Source organism: Poecilia formosa, unplaced genomic scaffold (genome assembly GCF_000485575.1).
Source record: "Poecilia formosa unplaced genomic scaffold, Poecilia_formosa-5.1.2 Scaffold736, whole genome shotgun sequence".
NCBI classification, from domain to species: domain Eukaryota; kingdom Metazoa; phylum Chordata; class Actinopteri; order Cyprinodontiformes; family Poeciliidae; genus Poecilia; species Poecilia formosa.
The window spans coordinates 1-1417 of NW_006800675.1; the positions used below are offsets into that span (position 1 = coordinate 1).

The 1417-nt window shown below is 40.5% G+C and overlaps 1 protein-coding gene across 1 annotated transcript; it reads right to left on the bottom strand.

Annotated features, from left to right (window-relative positions):
* Positions 1 to 276: 276 nt before the first annotated feature.
* LOC103131269 (V-set domain-containing T-cell activation inhibitor 1-like) lies at positions 277 to 891 on the bottom strand. The gene is made up of 2 exons (XM_016666529.1): positions 590 to 891; positions 277 to 504 (listed from the first exon to the last, which is right to left on the bottom strand). Exons 1-2 carry the CDS (start codon positions 759 to 761, stop codon positions 287 to 289), a joined length of 390 nt encoding a protein of 129 aa, XP_016522015.1. The 5' UTR covers positions 762 to 891; the 3' UTR covers positions 277 to 286.
* Positions 892 to 1417: the final 526 nt, after the last annotated feature.

The window sequence follows — 1417 nt, forward strand, 5'->3', positions numbered from 1 at the left end:
TGTCTTTTTAGTGTGAACTGCCTTGTTTCTGAAATGTGCCATTCTAATAATCTTGACTTAAATTTCTTTCTTCTCTCTTTGTTTTATACCCAGTTTAATCTTTGCACCCCACCAGTAACTCCTGTGTGAAGTAATATCTTGCTCTATGTTCTAGTAAAGGAAAAGAAAAGCAGGTACCTCAATCTTTCAAGTTGACAACATTTAACAATAAGCAGGTAGATAGTTGAATAGTTGGTTCAGAGTTGAGTAATAAGGTATAAACAGAAAAACATGAAGACTTGTTCTGCTACCTGGCTGTGTGAGTCTGCACGGTGGCCGTTTGCCTCACTGTGTAACATTCAGTGAGATCTGCTCTTTGTATCTCCACAGTGTCTGTGATGTTGTTCCCTTTTTCATCCACAATCTCCATCAGCGGAGCTGGCAGCCAGCAGGTCGCCTCACAGGCCACCGTCACTCTCTGGTTCTCATCAGAATCCACTGAAAGCTTTGGATCAGACACTGCAGCTGGAGAAATTAACAAACATTAAAATCCAGTATTAATTTGGAAAGCGTTGAGTCTGCCAGAAAAGGTTAACTGAAGCTGTCATACCAACAACCAGCTGCACATCGGTGGCCTCTCTGCTTCCATTACTTCGGATGATCAAACACTGATAGATCCCAGCATCTGACGGCTTCAGGTTGGAGATCCTCAGCGAGACGTTCCCATTTTTCACCTCTCTCATGAAGAGACTCGTCCTGAACTCAAAGCCCTGGTTCTTCATCTCAAACGTCTCAAAGCCATTGCGGTACAAGAAGACCACGTTCGGCTTCAGGCCTTCCTTGGACCACTCCACTGTTGGCAAATCATCGCTGCCAGAGGTTTTCAAACTGCAGGGCAGGATGGCATTCTCACCNCACTTAAACTGGCTCTGCTAAATATCAGCAAAATGACTTTTAGTTCATGACTTCATCACTTCTAACAGGAACATGGTTGGATGAAAATAATGAAGAAAATTTGACTCTTGAGTATTTGGGAATCAAAGAAAAAAGCTTCATGCAAAACTCCAAGGTATGTGGCACATTTTTCAATGACTTTAGTGAGTTCTTATCTTTAATGAACGTTGGTTTTGACTGTTTAATAATTGTGGAAGACTTTAACATCCATCCATCTGCTGGGATTCAACTTTTTAAGCTGTTTTGAATAATTAATTGAGCTAACTGTACTGTTTGATAACTAAATGAATTGGAATGCATGTATGGTTGAATTGAAATTATTTTTGTTTGGTAATGTGCCTTGAGATGATTTCTGTTGTGAATTGATGCTGTATAAATAAAAGGGGAGCAAAAAACCTGTGAAAAATTTCAAAACTTTGGTCTGACTCGACATGTTAAACAGGCAGCACACAGTCAAGGATACACTCTGGACCTGATTATCAGT

Excerpts from the sequence above, each read along its gene's own strand:
- LOC103131269 (XM_016666529.1), bottom strand. The coding sequence starts at position 761 with ATGAAGAACCAGGGCTTTGAGTTCAGGACGAGTCTCTTCATGAGAGAG. Across the intron at positions 505-589 it reads CGATGTGCAGCTGGTTGTTG|CTGCAGTGTCTGATCCAAAG; the intron begins GTATGACAGCTT and ends TAATTTCTCCAG.